This window comes from Camelus bactrianus, chromosome 17 (assembly GCF_048773025.1).
Source record: "Camelus bactrianus isolate YW-2024 breed Bactrian camel chromosome 17, ASM4877302v1, whole genome shotgun sequence".
NCBI lineage: Eukaryota > Metazoa > Chordata > Mammalia > Artiodactyla > Camelidae > Camelus > Camelus bactrianus.
The window spans coordinates 6,932,177-6,951,843 of record NC_133555.1 but is presented as its reverse complement, the minus strand read 5'-3'; the positions used below and the strand labels follow the sequence as shown (position 1 = coordinate 6,951,843).

The window sequence follows — 19,667 nt, the reverse complement described above, 5'->3', positions numbered from 1 at the left end:
AAAATATCTTAAAAGCAAGAACCAAGAGAATCAAATTGTTTCCACATAGCTCAGAGCACTGTTCTGAGCCCACCAAAAATATCTTAAAAGCAAGAACCAAGAGAATCAAATTGTTTCCACATAGCTCCACACATTGTTCTGTGTCCCAGAACAATGATCAAGATTACTTATAAGGAAAGAAAAATATTCTGGGCCCAACAAGGTAAAATTCACAATGACTAGCATTCAATAAAAAATTACCGAGCAGGCAAAGAACCAAGAAAACACAACCCATAATGTGGAAATAAATTAATTGGGTAAAACTGACCCAGATCTAATACAGATGTAAGAATTAGCAGATAAGGACATTCAAACAGTTATTCTAGCTGCATTCCAGGTGTTCAGAAAATTGAGACTTAGAAGATGTAAAAAAGTTCCAAATCAAACTTCTAGAGGTGAAAACTGCAATGTGTGAAATAAAAAAGTACAGTGGATTCAATTAAAGGCAAGTTGGACTTTTCAGAAAAAAAGATGAAATAACTTCATCTATAGCAATAGAAAGTATTCAAAATGAAAGACAGAAAAACAGAATTTTTAAAAATAAAAAGAGCAGCAGTGAACTATGGGACAACTTCAGTGGCCTAATACAAATGTAACTGGAATGAATCTTCAAAGGAGAGAAGCGAGAGGGAAGGACTGAAGAAAATGAAGGTCAAAATTTTCCAAATCTGATGAAAATGGTAATTCCACAGATCCAAAGAGCTCAACAAACCCGAAGCACAAGAAACATGAAGAAAATGACACCAATGCATATTATTATTAAATTGTTCAAATCTAGTAAGAGAAAAATCTTAAAAGCAACCAGAGGATAAAAAGACATGTTACAAAGAGAAGAACAAAGATAAGGATGACAGAACCCTTACAGGAAACAAAGCAGTAAGAAGACAATGGGGCAACATCTCAAAGTCCTGGACAAAAATGTCAACCCACAATTCTATACCTAACTAAGAGTTCTTTCAAAATTGAAAGTGAAATGAAGACAAACAAAAGCTGAAAAAATCAGCAGCAGCAGCAGCAGCAGCAGCAGCAGCAGCAGCAGCAGCAGCAGCAGCAGCAGCAGCAGCAGCAGCAGAAATGTTAAAGAAAGTCCTTCAAGTGGAAGGAAAATGACTGTAGGCAGAAACATGGATAAGGAAAAATGAGCCCCAAAAATGGTGGCTACGTGGATGAACAGACATGACTTTTTTCTTCTTATTATATAAATCCCTTTAAAAGATAATTTACTGTCTAAACAACAATAGCAATGTATGGTTTATAACATAAGTAAAAGCAAAATGTATAACAGCAATAACATAAAGGGGGGATAAACGGAAGTATCAGAAGATGATTGTATTACACATGAAGTAGTCTAGTAACACTTGAAAGCAGGCTGTGATAACTCAAAGATGACTACCATACACCCTAATTCAACCACTAAAATAACAAAATGAGCTATAGCTAATAAATCACCAAAGGAGGTAAAATGAAATAAAAAATACTTAATCCAAATACAAAAGAAAAAGAGAAAAAAGGGAATAAAGAATAGATGGGAGAAAATAGAAAACAAATAATACAATGATAGAATTAAACATAACCAAGGCAATAATCACATTAAATGTAAAAGTTCTAAGCACACCAATTTAAAGGCAGAAATTGTGATTGTCAGGTAGAATAACAAAACAAGACCCAACTACACATGCTACCTATAAGAAATGTACTTTAAACATAAAGGCACAAACAGAAACAGACTCATGGATATAGAGAACAAAGTAGTGGTTACCAAGAAGGAGAGGAAACAGGCGAGGGACAAGACGGGGGAAGAAATTAAGAGGTAAAAACTAATATGAATAAAATAAATAAGCTACAAGGATATATTGCACAGCACAGAGAATACAGCCATAGTTCATTTTAACTTTAAATGGAGTATTATCTATAAAAATGTTGTGTACCTAAAACTAATATAACATAGTATAGTTGTAAACCAACTATACTTCAATAAAAAGTAAAAATAAATTAAAAATAATTTTAAAAAGTAAAAGATGGAAAATGCACTAACCAAAAGAGACCTGGAGGGGGTATTCTAATACCAGACTAGGTAGATTTAAGAGTGAAGACTATTACTACAGATAAAGAAGCTCTACTTTATGAAGAATAAAGAGGTGAATTCGTCAAAAGGACATTAACAACCCTAAATGTTTATGCCCCTAAAAACAGAGCTTCAATATAAATGAAGCAAAAACTGAAGAAATGTAAGGAGAAATTGACAAACCCACAGTTATATTCAGAAATTTCAGCAACTCTCTCAACAAATGATAGAACAAGCAGACAAAATCAGCAAGGCTAGAGCAGACTTGAACATCACTGCCAAACAACTTGATGTAGCTGACATTTATCAAACACACCACCCAACCACAGAGTACATATTCTCTTCAAGTGCATATTGAACATTTTTTACCAAGATAGTCCGTCTTCTAGGGCATTAAAAATAAAAGTCTCACTGCACGTGAAAGGGTTCAAGTCATAAAGTTATGAAATGAAATTAGAAATCAATAAAACAAAGCTCTCTGGGAAATCTTCAAATATTTGCAAATTAAGTAACATTTATATATAACTTATGTGTCAGAAAAGAAATCAAAAGGGAAATTAGAAGGTGTTTTGAACTGAGTGAAAATTAAAACACAGCATATTAAGTATTTATGGACTATTGTTAAAAGCAGTACTTAGGGGAAATGTTATAAAATTAATTAGAAAAAAAGAAAGGACTCAAATCAATGGCCTAAGCCTCTACCTTAAGAAACAACAAAAAGAACAACAATTAAATCCAAAGTAGGCAGCATAAAGAAAATAATAAAGATCAGAGTGGCAAACAATCTAATAGAAAAGAGCAAAACATTAGAGAAATTCAATGAAACTAGTTCTCTGAGATGACCAATAAAATTAATAAACCTCTAAACAGTCTGAGGAGGAAAAAAAAGAAAACCCCAATTACCAATAGCAGAAATGAGAACGGTGAGAAAGGCTCTCACAAAAACTTGTACACAAAAGGGGAAATTATGAGGGACTTTTGCCTGTAAATCAACAAGTTAAATGACTGTTTCTGAGAAGCCAGTGCAGGTCCAGCTCAGGTCCAGCCTCCCCGACCACGCCCCTCACTGGCCCTTCCTCCACCGGAAGCATCCCCATGGCAGGGGACCCTCAGGGCCAGAATGGGGAGGACTTTGGCGACTGGCTCCAAGAACTCTGGAGGACTCCAGCTCACCCTCCTGTACCCCAGGAAGCCGGGGTCCTGGTGACTGTCATGTGACACAGTTCTTTTGCAATCTAAATGGGAGTAATAAAAAATGCCATGTGCACACCAGCCAGAATGGCCATCATTCAAAAGTCCACAAACAATAAATGCTGGAAAGGGTGTGTAGAAAAGGGAACCCTCCTACACTGCTGGTGGGAATGTAGTTTGGTGGAGCTGTTATGGAAAACAGTATGGACATTCCTCAAAAAACTAAAAATAGACTTACCAGATGATCCAGCAATCCCACTCCTGGGCATATATACAAAGGGAACTCTAATTCAAAAAGACACATGCACTCCAATGTTCATAGCAGCACTATTTACAACAGCCAAAACATGGAAACAATCTAAATGTCTATCGACAGATGACTAAATAAACAAGTTGTGGCATATTTATACAATGGAATGCTACTCTGCAGTAAGAAGAATAAAATAATGCCATTTGCAGCAACATGGATGGACCTAGAGATCATCAATCTAAGTGAAGTAAGTCGGAAAAAGAAAGAAAAATACCTTATGATATCACTTATATGCGGAATCTTAAAGAGGAAAAAAAAGACACAAATGAACTTATGTATGAACCAGACTCACAGACACGGAATACAAACTCATGGTTACCAGTGGGGAAAGGGGGTGGAAAGGAATAAAATGGGAGTTCGAGATTTGAAGACACTAACTACTATATATAAAATACTAGATAAGTAAGTTTATACTGTATAGCACAGGGAAGAATATTCAGTATCTTGTAGTGAAATGGAAAGGGACATATGCATGTCTATGTATGACTGAAACATTATGCTGTACATGAGAAAGTGACACATCATTGTAAACTGAATATACGTCAGTAAAAAAAAAAATGCCATGTGGAAGTCTGGGGTTTCAATTATGAAACCTGTAGTTTCAAAGCTATAGAAAAGCTGTACAGGGACCAAAAAACCCTCCCCAAACAAAAACAAAACAAAATCCTGCTGGTGTTCCTGAGCCCACCCAGCCCCCCACTCAAGTAAAGATATTCTTAAGAGTATATCAAATTTGCCACCTCTTCATCTGGCACTCAAAGCAGTGGACCCTTCTCTGGCCAGTACTGAAAAAATAACAGCTCTAGAATCTTGCCAGGAGATGTATCCAGCTGGGGTGTGAAGCACTATAAAAATTTGTCTGTCCACTCCCCTCAGAGATCCTAGATACTATCACATGAGAACCCCCAAGGTACTTTTGGTCTGCTTGCTTAAAACCTCTAGAACTGTCTTTTCTGAGTCCCCTTCCATTTTAGACTGTCAGCGTTGACAGTTAACAGTAGCAGCAGCCACACGAAAGCTTTTGCATGCTGTGAAATTCCCAGGAAGGGCCCCAGTCTATTTCCCAATAACCATTTTTTTTTAAAACCCACGAACAAACTCCCTTTAGAATGTAATATCCTGATGGCCCCTGTTTTGCAAACAGCCTGTCCATAGATTTTATTAAGAGCTAATGTTTCAACAATTCCATTTGAGACTCTAACCTAAGGAAATAATTCTCTTATTATTTATGACAGGGAAAAACTGTAAGGAACTTAAATACCCAAGAACAGGAGACTGTGTGCGAAGGTGGCAGAAGATCCAGATGAGTTCATGATGCAGTGATTCAAGAACAGTCGGAACGCCCTGCCAAAGTGCTTTGTGATAAAATGGTAAGAGCACTGTGTGTGTGTGTGTGTGTGTGTGTGTGTGTGTGTGTGTGTGCGTGCGTGTGTGCGTGTGTGTGTGTGGCGCTGGTCCTGGCTAAGTCATGTGAAATCCTAACTTGTCCGGCTTGTCTGACATAACTGTGAAATTAGTGAATATATAGACATGTATTTGCATGAGTCGACTTCCATGAATATTTTCATATTTTGTATTTTGGACCAAAGGAGTCAGAAGATACATGCACAGATCCTAGGGATGGGGACACAGAGGACAAGGAGGGAATACGGTGATTAACATCACCCCCTTGGACTGATTTTCAAGCTTCCTATAGACAGAGCTCATGGGCCAAACGGAAACCCCTCTCTCACGCGCTTTCATGAGGCCGGGCACCTCTGCGTCGCTGCACTCACCACAGCTGTAACCTGTGTGACGATCTGATCTGGTCCACAAGTTCCACAGGGCAGGGTCTGTCTGTCCTGCACACTATTGAACATGTTGTCATGGGAGCGGAGGGAAGGCAGGGGAGGGAGAGAGGAAGGAAAAGGGGGAAGGGAGCGGGGAAAAGGGGAAGGAAAAAGAGAAGCAGCAAATTTCCTACTGAGGACGCCATGGTCCCAGGGGACAGCACACTATGGACCTGGGAGTGCAGTCTCACTGCTCCCACTCTGAACACGGCAAGGCCAAGAACCAAGAAAACCAACAGGGTGGCAGGGATGCCTGACACCGTGCAGGTTCGCGCCTCGGGTGCGCTGGGAGACAGCATCCCAGGCAAGACAGGATCCTCCGGCAGGACCGGCATTGGTGCCTGTGGCGGGGCACTGGGGAGGGTGGCAGACGCCCAGCAGGCATCGGCCAGGAGAGCAGTGACATTCAGGCGTGGACTGTCCTGTATCCTCAGTAGTCCGGGGAAAGGGATGGGGAAACGCTGCCAGAAGCCTAAGTGTGCGTGGGGACCCAAAGCCAGCAACACGGCGGGGCAGGGCCCATGTGACCTCTCACAGCCTCAGATAATCACCGTGAAGGACACCGGAAACACCCAAAAACTAAAACCAGAGAAAGGTATCAAAACAGTAATGAATTTAATGGCTGTCATGATTACCCCCCTCTCATGCTCATTAGGAACTACTCTTACAATTTAAAAAAAAAAGGGAAAAACATGTCTTCGTTGAAGAATTGTGATTTTCTTTTATCAGATGGTAAGAATTTTGTAATCCACTGTTTCTGCCTTTTCCAGGTTCTAAGAAAACTGGAGTCAGATTTCATATTCAGCCCCAGTAACCACATTTGTGTGGCCATCTAGGGGGTTGCTTCTCATTCTACAGAGCCAAGGCCACAAGGAAGAAAATCCTCCACAAAGCCTTCTCTCATGATTCTACCTGTTGCCATGAATCTTTACCATATGAGGCCGTTTTTAAATGCGTACCCCCCTCCCTACATGACCTGCACTGTCTTACACGTACGCACCGCCTTTCCAACCAGGCCAGCGATTCTCAGTGAGGAGCACCAAAGACAGAGAAGGCATGAGGCGCGGAGGATGGCCGGACCCAGCAGAGCCATCTGGAAGCGCGTCTGTGAGTTACACACAGCTGCCCTCCTGCAGCATCGCTGCGGAGGGGAGATGACACCCCCACGGGAGCTGCTACACCCTGGAGAGGAGCTGGGCGGTAAAAAGAATGAATAATGACGGTCATGTTTTCACTAAAAAGTGAATTTTGGAATCAGAAGCTTATTGGTTTCAATCCTGGATCTAACACCTTATGTCTTGATTCTCAAGTGGGTATAATAACGCCTTTCTTTCAGTGTATGAATATTAAGTATGCAAGGTGCAACAAACAGAGCCCAGTAAATGCCTATGAGGCTTTATTTTTCAAAAGGACTTGGGACTTCCTTAATACTGGGGGCTTCTCAATCTAACACCGCTGACATTTTGAACAGGATAGTTATTTGCTGTGAGGTGTTGCGGGCTAAGTTGTGACCCCCCAACTTTGCCATTCATCTACTGAAGTCTTAATCCCCAGTACTTCAGAACATGAGTGGATTGGAGGCAGGATCTTTAAAGTAGTAATTAGGTAAAGCGAGGTCATGTGGATGGACCCTGATCCAATACTACAGGTGCCCTGATGAGAGAGATTAGGACACAGACACGTGCGAGCAAAGACGAAGGACCACGTGAGGACACAGGGAGAAGGTGGCCATCCACAAGCCAAGGGAAGAGAACTCAGAAGAAACCAATGCTACTGACAACTTGATCTGGGACTGCCACCCTCCAGAGTTGTGGAAAAAACACCAAATTTCTCTTGGTGAAGCACCCCCTCGCCTGTCCGTGGTGCTTTAAGGTAACCCGAGCACATGCCCCAGGGGGCTGACGGGGGCCGTGTGGGATGCTCCGCGGCACCCCTGACCTCACTCTACCCAATGAGAGCAGCAGCAGTGCCCCACCCACTGCTGTGACAGCTATAAGGTCCCCACACGTGGGCAGGTGTTCCCTGAAGGGCAGAATCTTCCTCTCCAGCCTCCTGAGAACCAGCGTTTCAGATGGCCTCTGGCCACCTCTGTATCCCTGGTGCTCTGCACAGGGACTGCTGCCTACCTAAGTAGTTAATCAGATGTTTCCCGAATGAATTCACTCGCCTGGGTCCCTCTCTTGGGCCTCACCGCTCCGTTGCAAACTCCTTTTGCTGCAATTCAAGTAGAAATTACTTCCAGTTTAATTTACAGCAGGCTGTGTAATTTTTAATGAAACAAGTAGTTTTCATTTTAGCATAATTTCTGGTAACTCAGTGATGTAAGTATCACATCAATGTTAAACCCTATTCTGTTCGATATGGTTCACTTACCTCACATCAGATCGTTTGATACATTCAGTGAGTGGTGGTGCTTTTAGCTGCCTTAATGTCACCACTTATGATTTTTAGCGGATGAAATGACTATGACAAATTCTTAACCATTTGAAGCTCAGGGAACTCATAAAGAAAACAAAAGGCCACTAAAGTGTGAAAATGCTGAACTCCAAGTCATAATGAGACTCCACACATTACCAAGAAACCCGAAAGCATACCAAAAAGCCAAAGTCAATGGAGACGTTCTTTGGAAAGGGGAAGTCACAAACGCCCCAGCACATTCATAAATTTGTTGTCTTACCGCTGCTGTTTGCTGTCGTAGTATTTAAAAGCCGGTTTGGGTTGGGAGGTGGCAGGGGGTTGGAGTTGGGGGGACTGGCTCTGAAATGCCAAAGACAGGCATTAGAAACTCTAGAAAGAACTGGGAACTCGGGGGACATTTTACACAGAGATAAAAATTTCTGATGAACCCCATTCAATGATCTGTAGCTTGAACTCAAGTATTCACAGGAGACTGTTTCAAGGACTTTATTTTAAATTGATATAGATGCTATTACAAAATTCATTTATTGCATTCTTTCCATTTAATAGCTGGGATTTAAAGTGTTAAAGATTCAATTTGGCCCAGTGGAAAAAAAAAAAGATGAAGGAATCCTTTGTAAGTGCCATTTCTAAAGAATATGCCAAAACGTTTCAAAGTTATTGTTTGTGCCTTTAGGTTACAGTGCTAACCTCCTACCCCAAGTCAAGTGTAAGACACGGTCTAACTACCGACCACATCAAACTCGGGCAGCCACTATCCTGCAACTGCTGTGACACGCACGCCGACACCCAGGCACCCTGAGCTCACACACACGGAGGACCCGAGTTAGGACATCCTGCCTTTCCAAAAACACAGTGGCTCTGAACACCTCGACTACTCCTGGTGGAGGGGGGCTGGAGGATCCTTTTCTGAAGCTAGTTTCTCCATGGAAGAGAAGGAGAGGGGCTTAAGGACATTCTGGAATTTAGAAACAAAATCAAACAAAACCCCTTTGCCAAAAAGTCTGTGTCCTCTGCAAAGGTGGTGAACGAGTGAGGTCGGTATCTTTAGAGAGAGATGTTTTAGAGGCAGGAGGTAACTGACCAAGTGAGGATGTTTTGTAACTTTTTTTCCCTGGAAGGTAGAAAAGACTGAAAATTGGTTGAACATAGTATTTAGAATTTAACCTCTTCACTTGGGCATTTATGAATATGAAATCTATACGGCAACAAAGGGTACCACATTCTGGTCACTCATGGGAACAGTCCGCACGCCCGGACTCGTTCCTGTTCCGCTTGTTGCTTGGCTCCAGCTCAGCGCTCTCAGCTGATCTCACACGACGATTCTGTCTTGGGCTCATTTCTGCGCCTTGAAGATCATTTCTGAAAATGGAAAAAAGAAAACGCTGCTTAGAAAGTAATGGTCATGATTATTCCACAGCAGTTTCTAGTTCGCAAGCAACTTTCCATGCATTTTCATTTAATCCTCCAAACAGCCCTCCACTCCACTGACAAATCTACTCTGATGATGCGGCACCCACTTCACAACTGAGAAAACAGTGACTGGGCACAGATCTTCGGGGACAGAGCGAGGAGCTGAACCCCTTTCTTCTGAATCAAAATCTAGCCATTTTACACTTTTGCTTCACATGTAGAAAGCTGCGAAAACACCCTGACAGGACGAAGCAAGAGCGTCTAACAAAATCACAACTTGCCCCTATCCTGTCGAAGAGCTGAGGCTGCAAGGGAACCAAGAAAACAAAACTCCCTCCCAAGAGAGCTGGGCACGTACGTCCCCTCGCTTCAGGCGGAGCATGGGGCCGGGGCAGGGGCAGCCGCGGGACAGACGGGGGAAGGCGGAAGCTGATGCTCTACTGCTTTCTGGGATACAGGCAGAAGCCCGTGGCACAGGGGTAAAGCAGGGGACGGGGCGCCTGGGTCAGGCAGAAGCCCTGCCTCTTCCTGGACCCTTCTGTCCGATGAAGCAACAGCTCTGAGTTGCTGAGGGAAGAGCAGGAAACTCACTGGTCCACAGGCTCGGGCAGAGCCCAAAGCCTCTGGGAGGAGTGGGAGTAAAATCAGTCTGCCTGAGTGGGGAGGCCAGGAAATCATTTGCAAGACCCCAGGCAAAGATTCACTGCTGCTGGGAAATGGCAGAGACAAACCTCCACCTCCAGAAGAGAGGCAGCAGACTCTTTGGGCTGACACGCTCAAACAATACCAAGCAGAGGGTGGGTCCGGGCAGTCCGACCGCCTGGGAGGCGGGGGAGAGCACCGAGACCCAGGCCACAGGGCTTTAGACCGGCCTGGCCCACCACCAGCCTGGCACCAAGTAATAAGCAACTGCAGGAAATGGCTGAGGGGGAGGTACCCACAGGGAGAAGAGATGGCCCTTGAGGGGACTAGGGGTGCAGAACCCACTGGAAGGAAATTGAGCAAAATTAGTGAGCAAACCTCCGGCCACCCTGCCTCGACACTAAGCACCCACTGCTAGAGGAAGTTGGCCCCTCTGATGCAGCGAAGGTCACGTTCGTAACAAGGAAACTCCAACCTAGGTCAACGCCCCACACTAACGGCCCGACAGAAGAAGAGGGCTGCCTATTTCCAGCCATAAATGTTATTTACCTCAGTCTCTATGGGCATTCATTTAGGCAAAATGTACGCTACACAGAGAAGAAAAAAAAACAAAAAAATCCATTGGCAAGAGATAAAGTAGCCATCAGATACAGATGAAATGACCACATGTTGGAACCATCAGGTCAGTACCTTAAATAACTATGACTAATGTTAAGGCTCCAGGGAAAAGCTGGACAACGTGCATGACCAGATGCTCCAGGGGCGGCTCTGAGAGACGAAGGTCATTACCGCCCTCCCCCTCCACATCCGCCGGAGCCTAAGGTTCCCGCCGCAGGTGGCCTTCTTGTTGTTCTTTCTCCACCTCCACACAGAATCAGTGTGCCTCTTTCCTATTAACCATAACTTTACCTTTTTTGTAATCTTCCCCATTCACATCCAGTCCTTTTACCCAGAAAGGTGAGGTGTGAGAGGGATAAGGGCATTTTTATAAAACGCTCAGAGCCTCGTTATGGTCCCCACCTTGACTCATCTGGGCCGTGGTAAGGGACTCAGTAAGCACTGTACTCAACCAAGTGGTCACCAGGCTTTTGACCTAGGACAGGGGCTGGAAAATTTCTGTAAAGGGACAGGTATTTGGGCTTTGTGGGCCAGTCTCCATCACATGTACTCAATTCTGTTGTAATGTGAAAGGAGCCACAGACACTAGATAAACAAATGTGTGTGTCTGTGTTCCAATAAAACTTTATTAACAAAACACTAGAGCAGATGCGGCCCCTGGGCCATAGTCTGCCAACCTCTGACTCAGATCATGTCAGTCCAACAAGTGAATCCAGGTGGCTGAACCAGAGTCAAGTCTGAATCCTCTAGCACCTCTCTTGGCCAAGCTGCCACTCAGAGGGTGTACCCATCTGGCCAATGTGGCATTGCTCTTAGGGAGAGAATGCTGTATCATGCCGAGGAATAGTGAAGAAAGAATCCTGAGTTTTTGGAACAGGTTGATATAACCCCAACACCCTTTTTGTCCTGATCATTACCCAGAAGGTGGCCAAAAGGAGATGATTCCTTTCTGAGCACAGCAGCACTCAGTGAGCAAACTGCCTTGCTGAGGTGTGTGGACCAGGAGGAGGTGAGGGAGTTGCTTTTTCTCAAGGAGGCCATTCTAACATTCAGTAATATCAAATGCCTGTGGATTGCAGGGAGGACAGAAAGTTCAGCAAGATCCTTAACCATCAGCCCACTGTTGATTCCAGTCAGTCTCTTCAGAGAATAGGCCCTTCCTACCTACAGGAGTGACCCAGATGGTTTGATCGATGCCTTCCAGGTTTTGCAGCCCCAAAGGGGAGGGGTGTCTTTATTTTGCCAATCTGTGACCTTCATGACAAGTCTTATGACCTGATTTAACCTTAATTACCTCCTTAAAGGCTTCATCTCCAAACACAAGTACATTGGAGGTTAGGACTTCAATGTATGAATTTTAGGGAGACATGATTTGGCCTTGACAGCCTTCATGGGTCAGACATTCAGTTTTGACAAGATCCTAGTAGCAAGCTAACATCCACTTTTCGAAAGGGACATAACTGGTAGCTAGGCTAGGCTGGAGACAAGCCCAGAATCCCAAGGGGTGCCTCTAGGTGGACGCTGCCTCCCTTTGCCAGAGGCTCCAATCAGTAAAATCATTCGCCATAAAGACTTGTAGCTCAAAGGGGTTATGTGGGTTGTGGGAACTCACGGGTATCTGGGCTTCTCTACAGTGGCTCTTCTCTATCAGAGAATCTGCTCTGGTGCTTACTGGACGGGGAATTAAAATCCGGAACACATCATCTCCTGTATATACTCAGATGTAGAGGCAACAAAGACAGCACACTGAATTAGCCCAAAGGGCGCCACCTATAAGGCCACAGTGCTTCCCTTCCCCACTGTAAGGCTCGTCAAACCCCACGGAAATCAATCCTGGTGCTTCCTTTCCCCACAGAACAAAGCAGGATGACGCATCTGCTACCTCTGTCCAGCACGGTAAAATCTGAGTCCCTCCCCTGCCCAATGTTCACTCCTGGGTTCGTGTGGTTGGCCTTTTATCTCCCTTAGGGAATGGGGAGACCCCAGCCCCACAACTAAACAGCAAAGCTAGAAGGGCCAAAACAATTCTGAAAAAGAAAAAATTATAACACCAGTTATCTGAAGACGCTGAAGATGTGGAGCAAGAAGCATTCCCATTCATCGCTGGTGGGAATGCAAAATGGCACAGTCGTTTTGGAAGAAAGTTTGGCAGTTTCTTACCAAATTAAACAACTCTTACCATATGATCCAGCAACCATATTCCTTGGTATTTACCCAAATGAAATGAAAACTGTGTTTACTGCAAACCCTCTACTTTATTCATAATTATAATAATATAGTTATATGTAGCACTTTACAAAGCATAATTGCCAAAATTTGGAAGCAACCCAGATGTCCTTCAATAGGTGAATGGATAAATGAACAGCAGCAATCCATACAATGAAATATTATTCAGCACTGAAAAAAAACGAGCCATCAAGCCACGAAAAGATATGAGGCAATCTTAAATAAATATTACTAAGTGCGAGAAGCCCATCTGAAAAGGTTACAACTGAAAAGGCTACACTTGGAAAAGATCACAACTAGGCAACATTTTGGAAAAGGCAAAACTATGGGACAGTAAGAAATCAGTGGTTGCCAGGGGGTTGGGGAGAAGATGGGGTGAAGAGACAGAGCACAAAGGAGTTCCAGAGCAGGGAAACTATTCTGTCTGATGCTATAATGGTGGACACGTGCCAATAAACGTTTGTCAAAACCCACAGAATATACAACACAAAGAATGAACTCTAATGTAAACTGGAAAAAAAAGTTTAGGCCTCACACTAGCTGATTTCAAGGCTCATTATATAGCTGCAGTAATGAAGGCAGTGTGTTACTGGTGAAGACAGACATATATAGATCAATGGGACAGAACAATGATTCCAGAAATGGACCCACACATACCTATTCAATAAATTTTCAACAGAAGTAACAAAGTTACTACATGGAGAAAGAATAATTTCATCATTAAACAGTGTCAGAACAACTGGAGACCCATGTGTGAAAAAGAAGAACTGAACGTCAGTCCATATCTTGCACCATTTACAAAAACTAACTTGAAATAGGACATAGATCTAAACGTAAAACCTGAAACTTCTGGAACGTATGAGAAGAATCTTTGTGACCTTGAGATAAGTGACTGCCTAGGTAGAGCACAAAAAGTACAAAAGAAAAAACTGATAAATTAGATTTCATCACAATTTAAAACCGCTCTTTGCAAAACACATACCTGATAAAGAACTCTCAAATCTCAATAATTAAAGGAAAAACCCAATTTACAAAATGGTCAAAAGGTTTCAAGAGACATTTCATCAAGACATAGGGATGGCAAAATGCAAATGAAAAACGTTCAATGTCACCAATCCTTAGGGAAATGCAAACTAAAATGACAATGAAATGCTACTATGTATCTATTAGAATGGCTTAAAAAAAAAAAGGCAATAACCGAGAACATATTGGTCAAAATATGGAGAAACTAGGACTCTCATACATTGCTGGTGGAAAACGTGTGGCAGTTTCTTGTAGGCGGAACATACACTTATCATACAATCTAGCAAAGCTACCCCTAGTGTTTACCCAAGAGAAATGACAACTTATGTCCACACAAAACACTACTCCTGGAAACAACACAAATGCCCATCAACTGCTAAATGGATAAGCAAATTGTGGCACGTTCACATAACAGAACACCAGTCAGTAATAAGAAGGAACGAACTACTGATACACGCAATAACATGGGTGGCTCTCAAAAGCATGCTAATGGAAAGGACCAGACACAAAAGCCTACATTATTATATGATTCCATATATTTAACACTGTGGGAAAGAATGATTAACTGTAGGGACAGAAAAACAAATCAGCGGTTGCCAGGAACTAGTGGTGGGAGAAGGGGACTCAATACAAAAGAGCCCCAGATGACTGTCTGGTATGATGGAAATGTTTTATATATTAATTTTAAGAGTGGCTACATCACTGTCTATGTTTACCAAAACTCATAAAATGAAACACTTAAAACAGGTGACTTTTATTATCAAACCTCAATAAACCTGATAGAAAACCAAACATCTTTACTGTAGTTTTAGGAAGATATCACATAAGTATACCAATTACTTCTACATTATTTTAATCTTATTTCTCCCTCGGTAAATTTGATACACTTGCCTTTATGAGATAATAAAAATTTAGGACATCTTTGGGCAAGTCTAACGAAAGTCATAACTGGACTCTACCAGAGCTCACAAGGGCAACTTATTTTTCCCTTAAGAGCAGATGGCAGTACAAGTGACTGCACACAGTACGTACATTTGTTTGAGGAATGCTCCATCAGAAAAACATAGAGACAGAAATAAAATACAGCAAATGAGTCAGAGTGTGTTTGCAGTGACCCCACAAAGTCAACAGGGACTCTCACACAAAATTTGGTTTGGATGTTGAAACTGATAATAGCAAGTGCTCACACACACTCAGACACACAGACACACAGAAAGGGTGTATGAAAAGGTTTATTACTTGCATACAGAGGCTCTCTGGGGAGAGCAGGGCAGGCTTCCCAAGCTGGTCTGAAAAAGGCTTGAGAGAGCAAGGGAAGGAAATCAGCTTGGGGTTTTATGGTGGGTAATTGGGTGGGGCGGTCAGAATGAGGGCTGCCACACATGCAGAGGTTTGCCAGCTCCGAACTGGGAGCACCCAGGGTTTCTTGTCAGCCTGCCCAGGTGTGGGAGGGCAAGAGGCAGGACTGAGACTTAAAAGCTGTCAGCAAACATCACAAACATGGGATCAGACTCTATTTCAGGTGTACACTGATGAAGAACTCAGTTCAGAGAATAGCTGTGCACAGTGGGAAAGCACTAGACTTGGCTTAGGACGTTCGGGACAAGTCACTATCCCCCTGGGCTCAGATTTCTCATAAAACAAAGTGGACAGAATTCCTTCCTTCCACTGTAAACACAAGGATTAAATGATACAATGAGTATCAAAGTACTTGTTCCTTAGGTGATCAGCACATATTAGGAATATGATAGATGTTAAATTTGTCTTCTTCAATACCCAGAAATAACTTTTGCTAATTTATTAGTATTCACTTCCAAAAAAATAAAGGCATACAAGAAAAAAAAAATATCAGCTAACATGCAGCCTTTCTTGGGATAAAACAATTTTTGTTTCTAGATAAAAACCTCTTAAGAGGGGTGGGTCTCTGATTTTTTTTCACCAGATGACAGAAAACTCTTTGATAGGCAATATTAAAAGAAAAGGGAGAATCAATATGCTATATGGCAGAATTGGCATCCAAAAATTTATAGGCTGGTGTCAAGGACTGACACTCACCAGAGGAAAAGTACAAAGGATGATAAATGTAGTAAGGACTTGTACTTCAGTCCAGAAATCATTTCCCAAATTCAGGATGGGAAGCCACGGTTTACTGTCAGAACAGGAATACTAGGTTCAAAAGGAATGAATAGTGAGAGATGTTAATAAGCAGACAAGATTAAATTTAAGATCTTGGAAAGTCAAATAAGAAATACAAAAGCAAGCAGTGATAGCCCCGGACAAGTTTTGCGCTGAATGTAGTTCTTAGCATAACACTTCAAAAGGAACATGGACAGACAGATTAGCGGCTGTAGAACGGGCTTGGGATTTGCAGGGCCAAGGAGCTTCCCAGGTTCTCTTGTCTTAAGAGGCCATTCTTCTTCCCACTCCAGGCAAGACCACCGATGAATACGATCGCTGCGTGGAGACAAGTCCACAGGCTCACTCTGCCTTTAGACCGCAGAATCTTCATACACAAAGGACTGTAAACAAGCTGGGGCCAGGCCCATCCACAGTAATTTTTTGATGGGCCTTTTGTTTTTATCTCCTTTGCTTCACATATTTTGGGGCTCTGTTGTTACGTGCATAGATGCCTGTAATTATTACATCTTCTTGATGGATTGATGTTTCCATCATTATAAAATGTCTTTCTTTGTCTCTAGTAATAATTTGGTCCTCAGGTTTAGTTTGTCTGATACTACTATAGCCACATCAGCTCTCTTTTGGTTACCGTTTGCATGGTGATATCTTTTTCTATCCTTTTACTTTGTGTCTTTGAATCTAGAGTCTCTTAAAGACAGTATATACTAGAATCGTGTGTTTAAAAATATCTGTTCTACCAATCTCTGCCTTTTAATTGGTGTTTAATCCATTTATACTTAATGTACTTACTGATAAGGTAGGATCTATGTGTGACATTTTGCTATTTGTTTTCTGGTTTTGGGGTGGTTTTTGTTCCTCCATTCTTCCATCACTGTCTTCTTTTGTGTTATTCTTTGAGTACTATTTTAATTCCCGTCATTTCTTTTACTGTATTTTAAAATTTATTTTCTTGGTGGTTGCCCTGTAGATTTCAATTAACATATTAACTTATAACAATCTAGTTCAGCTTAATGTCATCTTAATTTCAAGAGAATCCCAAAACTTTACTTCTGTATAGGTCTGTTTCTTCCTCCCACCTTTCTGCTGTTATTGTCATACAAATTACATCCTTTATATATCATGTGCCCATCAACATAGATTTGTAACTATTGCTTTATACAGGTCTTTTTTAAAATCAGGTGGGGGGGAAAGAGTTACAACAGAAAACATGTCTATACTGTCTTTTGTATTTACCTATACTTTTAAACTTGCTTTTACTGTGACTTTTTAATTTTTCACATGGATTCAAGTTACTATCTAGTGTCTTATCATTTTAGCCAAAAGACTCTCTTTAGTATTTCTTATAGAACACATTTCCTAGTGACCAATTTTCTCAGGTTTTATTTCTCTGGGAAGGTCTTAATTTCTCCCTCGTTTTTGAAGTATAGTTTTGTTAGATACAGAATTCTTGGCTGACAGTCTTTTTGTCTTAACATTTTGAATATGTCATCTCACTGTCTCTGGCCTCCACAGTTTCTGATGAGAAATCACCAAATTCCTTTTAAGTGAAGAATGCTTTCTTCCTTGATACTTTCAAATCATTCTGTCTTTGACAGAATCCCTTGAACTTCTTGCACGTGTAGAATAATGTTTTTTGTCAAATGTAGGTAGTCAGCCATTATTTATTTACATATTATTTCTGCCTATTTCTCTTTCTCCTCTCATTATATGTATGTTGGTATGCTTGATGGTGTCCTACAGGTCTCTTAGGCTGTTCATTATTCATCCTTTTTTCTTTCTGTTCCCGAGACTGAATACAGTCAGCTCTCCATATGCTCAGGTTCTGTATTAGCAGATCAAAAATATTTGGAAAAAATGTTCCAGAATGTTCCAAAAAGCAAAACTTGAATTTGCTGCATGCTGGCGACTATTTACAGAGCATTTACATTGTATTTACAACTATTTATGTGTCATTTACACTACGTTAGGTATTATAAGTAGTTAGAGATGATTTAAAGTATACGGAGGATGTGCACAGGTTATATGCAAATACTATACCATTTTATAAAAGGGACTTAAGTATCTGTGGATTTTGGTATGTATGGGGCAAGGTGGGGTGGAGGTGGTCCTGGAACCAATTCCCCATGGATACTGAGGGATGACTGTAATCTCAATATTTTCTTACACCTGCTCAAATCTGCTTAGTGAATTTTTCACATCAGCTATTATGTTTTTCAACTCCAGAATTTCTTTAAAAAAAAATTTCTATTTCTTCATTGGTATTCTCTATTTGGTGAGACATACTTCCCTTTAATTCATGAATATAGTCAAAACAGTTTATCAGTTGCCCCCTCATCCAGTGTACAGGCCACAGTTTCTTATTTCTTTGTATGTCTCCTAATTTTTTGTTGCAAACTGAACATTTTTACCAATATACTGTGGTAACTCTGGAAATTAGATTTGTATCCTTCTTCAGGGTTTGTTGTTGGTGGTGTTTGCTGTTCTTATGTGACTTTCTAAACTAATTCTGAAAATCACATTCTTTGTTGTGTGTGACCACTGACATGTCTGCTAAATGAGCTTAGTGGTCAGCTAATGATTGGGTAGAAGTTTCTCTAAACACCTAAAACCAATGTAACAACAAACCCCTTGTCAAAATCAGTTTTTGCCAAGGGATTCTGTATGTGTGTTGGGGCATGCGTTAAGCACTTCATCAACAATTCTGCCTTAGCTTCTACTTTCTGCTTGCACAGAGCCTCATGGTTTGCTAGAGGTGAGAGCTTAGGACCTTCTCAGGTCTCTCCTAAGCATGCACAGAGTCCTATGCATGAATGTGACCTTTTAGATCCACAAAAATATGTCAGAGCTGTTCAAAGCCCCCAGAGAAATCTCATTTTCCAGCCTTTCCTTTAAGCTTTTTGGTTAGCATATTGTTTGCCCCAACTGTTAACCACCACCTCAGACGGCTACACAAAGTTAATCAATCATCTCTATTTTAAACAAACACCCTAGGAGGAAAGAAGGCTTTTCACACTGAGTGAGCTCCAAGCCAGGTAATGACAGTCTTGCAAGTGGGGGTCTTCAAGGGAACCACTAGAGAAGGCACATAATAAGAATTCTCTGGGAGTGAGGCTGTGAAGGAGCTCCAAGTCTGTTCTGCCTTCTCTTGGGCTGCCAAGCTGCTGGTCCTCATCAAAATTGCACGCTACTGGCTTCCAAGGCCACTGTGGAGCTGGAGAGGTGGGGAGGGGAACAGCGCAAGTCAAATTACCACAAAGCTCTTCTTACCAAGACTCAGGCATTTTTCTTGAAGAAATGCTCCTTGGATTGCTACTGCCTATGGTTAATTTTCAGAGCTCTAAAAAAGTTGATTCTGACAAGTTTCATCAATTGCTTTTATGGAGAGAATTTGCAGAAGTCCTTGTTTCACCATTTTTCCTGATGCCACTCTTATCTTTTTATTTTCTTCCAGCTTTTAGCACCTGGTCTTGATACCTCTAAACTTTCACATATCAAATTTTTTCATCTTAACATTTTATTGCCATTTATTTATTTGGCTTGTTTGTTTTCTTGTTTGTTTGCTTGTTTTCAAGTTTTATTGTAATATTCCCCCTTACAATTGACTTCTATAAAATTACTATTTCTTAATTTTCTTACCAAGCTTTTAATTTATTTCTAAAATTTTAAGTAGGAGTGGTATAGCTGACTTATCAAATGCAAAGAAATCAAAGAAGATGAGGCTAAAAAACTATCCTTTGGATATAGCAACAAGGAT

The 19,667-nt window shown here is 41.6% G+C and overlaps 1 protein-coding gene across 3 annotated transcripts in view; it reads right to left on the bottom strand.

The window, feature by feature from the left end:
* Positions 1-8,322: 8,322 nt before the first annotated feature.
* Positions 8,323-19,667, bottom strand: part of RAD18 (RAD18 E3 ubiquitin protein ligase) — a 100,114-nt gene continuing 88,769 nt past the window's right edge. For all 3 annotated transcript variants that reach the window (XM_010952976.3, XM_045515275.2, XM_045515276.2), the window contains one exon: positions 8,323-9,214. In XM_010952976.3, the coding sequence (XP_010951278.1) occupies positions 9,082-9,214 (133 nt within the window). In that variant the 3' untranslated portion in view covers positions 8,323-9,081. The remainder of the gene's footprint in view (positions 9,215-19,667) is intronic.